The 1,821-nt window shown below is 51.0% G+C and overlaps 1 protein-coding gene across 1 annotated transcript; it reads left to right on the top strand.

Moving 5' to 3' along the window:
* The first annotated feature begins 498 nt into the window (after positions 1 to 498).
* Positions 499 to 1,749, top strand: LOC108762507 (uncharacterized). The gene is made up of 2 exons (XM_018509539.1): positions 499 to 591; positions 685 to 1,749. The coding sequence occupies exons 1-2, from the start codon at positions 499 to 501 to the stop codon at positions 1,747 to 1,749; spliced, it is 1,158 nt and encodes a 385-aa protein (XP_018365041.1).
* Positions 1,750 to 1,821: the final 72 nt, after the last annotated feature.

Genomic DNA, 1,821 nt, shown 5'->3' with positions numbered 1-1,821 from the left:
AAATCGTCTTCATTGTCATTAACGGGGGAACCTGACCGAAGGCTCCCGCCGCCGGCAACAAAGTGGTCCTTCGAGCCGAATCAAAGTGGTAAACCGGATACGCGACTCTCCGTTCGTGCTCATCCTGCGGGCGCACAAACTGCTCCGCCGCATCGGAAAGGTAACGGACGTCGCAACTCGCGTCCGTCGGTGCGTCGACTCCCGCGCCGAAGCCTTACAAACTTCGCTCGCGGAAGGTGACACTCGCGAAATCCGCTGCTCCACGCGTTTCGCGTAGTGAAAATTATCGTGCTATTCGCGGACGCTCCTTACGCTCCGTCGAGCTAGTGACTCACGCGAACGCGGCTACTCGCGTCTCGCTAGTGCATTGACTCTTGCGGAAAACGCGATTTGCGTTCCGCCCGTAATCGTGACTTTCGTCGACGCGACGAGCTCCTCGTTTCGAGAACTAATTCGCGAGTGCCGCTACGCGCACCCTGATTCCAAACGTACCTCACGATGGCCGAGGAAATCGAGAATCTGATCTTAGCGCAAGAGTACAAAATTGGTGCTCTCAAACGCGTGCTCATCAACTACAAGAAACTCCCGAAGGCGAGCGTGACGGTGCCGACGATCCAGAGCCGCATCTCCCAGCTGAAGGAGCTCTGGGCCGCCTGTAGCAACTAACATGTCCTGTTGTTGCAGACTGCTACGTCCGGGGAGCTAAAGAGCCAGCCCTACTTCGTGGACAACGTAATCCTGGAAGCCGAGGACGTCTATGCCAACACCAGCGACATTCTACAAAACGCGCTAAGTAGACTGTTACCCGCTAACATTAATTCTTCATTATCCGACAGTCACGACGAGTCTGTTTCGCGCGAGTCGGGTTCTCAGATCTCACGATTGCCACGTATATCGTTGCCAAAATTTACCGGTAAAATTGCGGAATGGGAGAGTTTTCGAAATATGTTCGAGTCTCTCGTGGCCTGTAACGTTTCGCTTTCTAAAGTGCAGAAATTTCATTACTTAAAAACAAGCGTTACCGGTGAAGCCGCGGTGCTGATCAATAGCTTGAAAATTTCGGAGGCTAATTACGACTCCGCGTGGCAATTGCTGATCGACGAATACGACGACAAGCAAACCTTAGTTTATACGCATTTGCACGCGTTTGCTAGTCTACCTGTGATGAAAACGGAGAATGTGAACGACTTGCAAAAACTCTGCGATACGGTCTCTTCGTCGTTAACCGCGCTAAAGAATCTCGATCGTCCGGTAAATGAGTGGGACGATCTGCTCGTTTATCTTATTGCTCAAAAGTTTAGTCCTCGCACTCGCAGCGAATGGAATTTGAAACGTACGGAATTCGCCAAGCTTTCGTCTTACAAAGATATTAATGACTTTCTAACTCTACGCATTCGCGGATTATGCGATCTTTCCGATTCGCCGAAAGATACTCGTCGTTACAGAGACGATAAGCCGCGCTCGTCGGTTAATAACGTCACTGCAAACAAATGCGTTGGTTGCTCCGGCAATCATTCGGTTTCGAAATGTAAAGAGTTTCTTGATAAAACGGTTGAGCAGCGCGGCGCTTTCGCGCGTCAAAGCAGGCTTTGCCTCAATTGTTTGAGATCCGGGCATTTCCTTCAGCAATGCCCGAGCAAATCTCGATGTTCGCACTGTAGTCGTTCACATCACTCGTTACTACATTTCTCAAATAATGTAAAAGCCGATGCTACGGCAAATTCTTCGAAGATAAGAGCGGAGGCGTAACCGTTCACTCCGACGACGTCCAACGCGCCAGTCGCTGCGAGCAGCAATCATGTCGCGAACAAACGGACCGGT

This window comes from Trachymyrmex cornetzi, unplaced genomic scaffold (assembly GCF_001594075.2).
Source record: "Trachymyrmex cornetzi isolate Tcor2-1 unplaced genomic scaffold, Tcor1.1 scaffold303, whole genome shotgun sequence".
NCBI lineage: Eukaryota > Metazoa > Arthropoda > Insecta > Hymenoptera > Formicidae > Trachymyrmex > Trachymyrmex cornetzi.
This window is presented reverse-complemented; position numbering and strand designations above follow the sequence as displayed.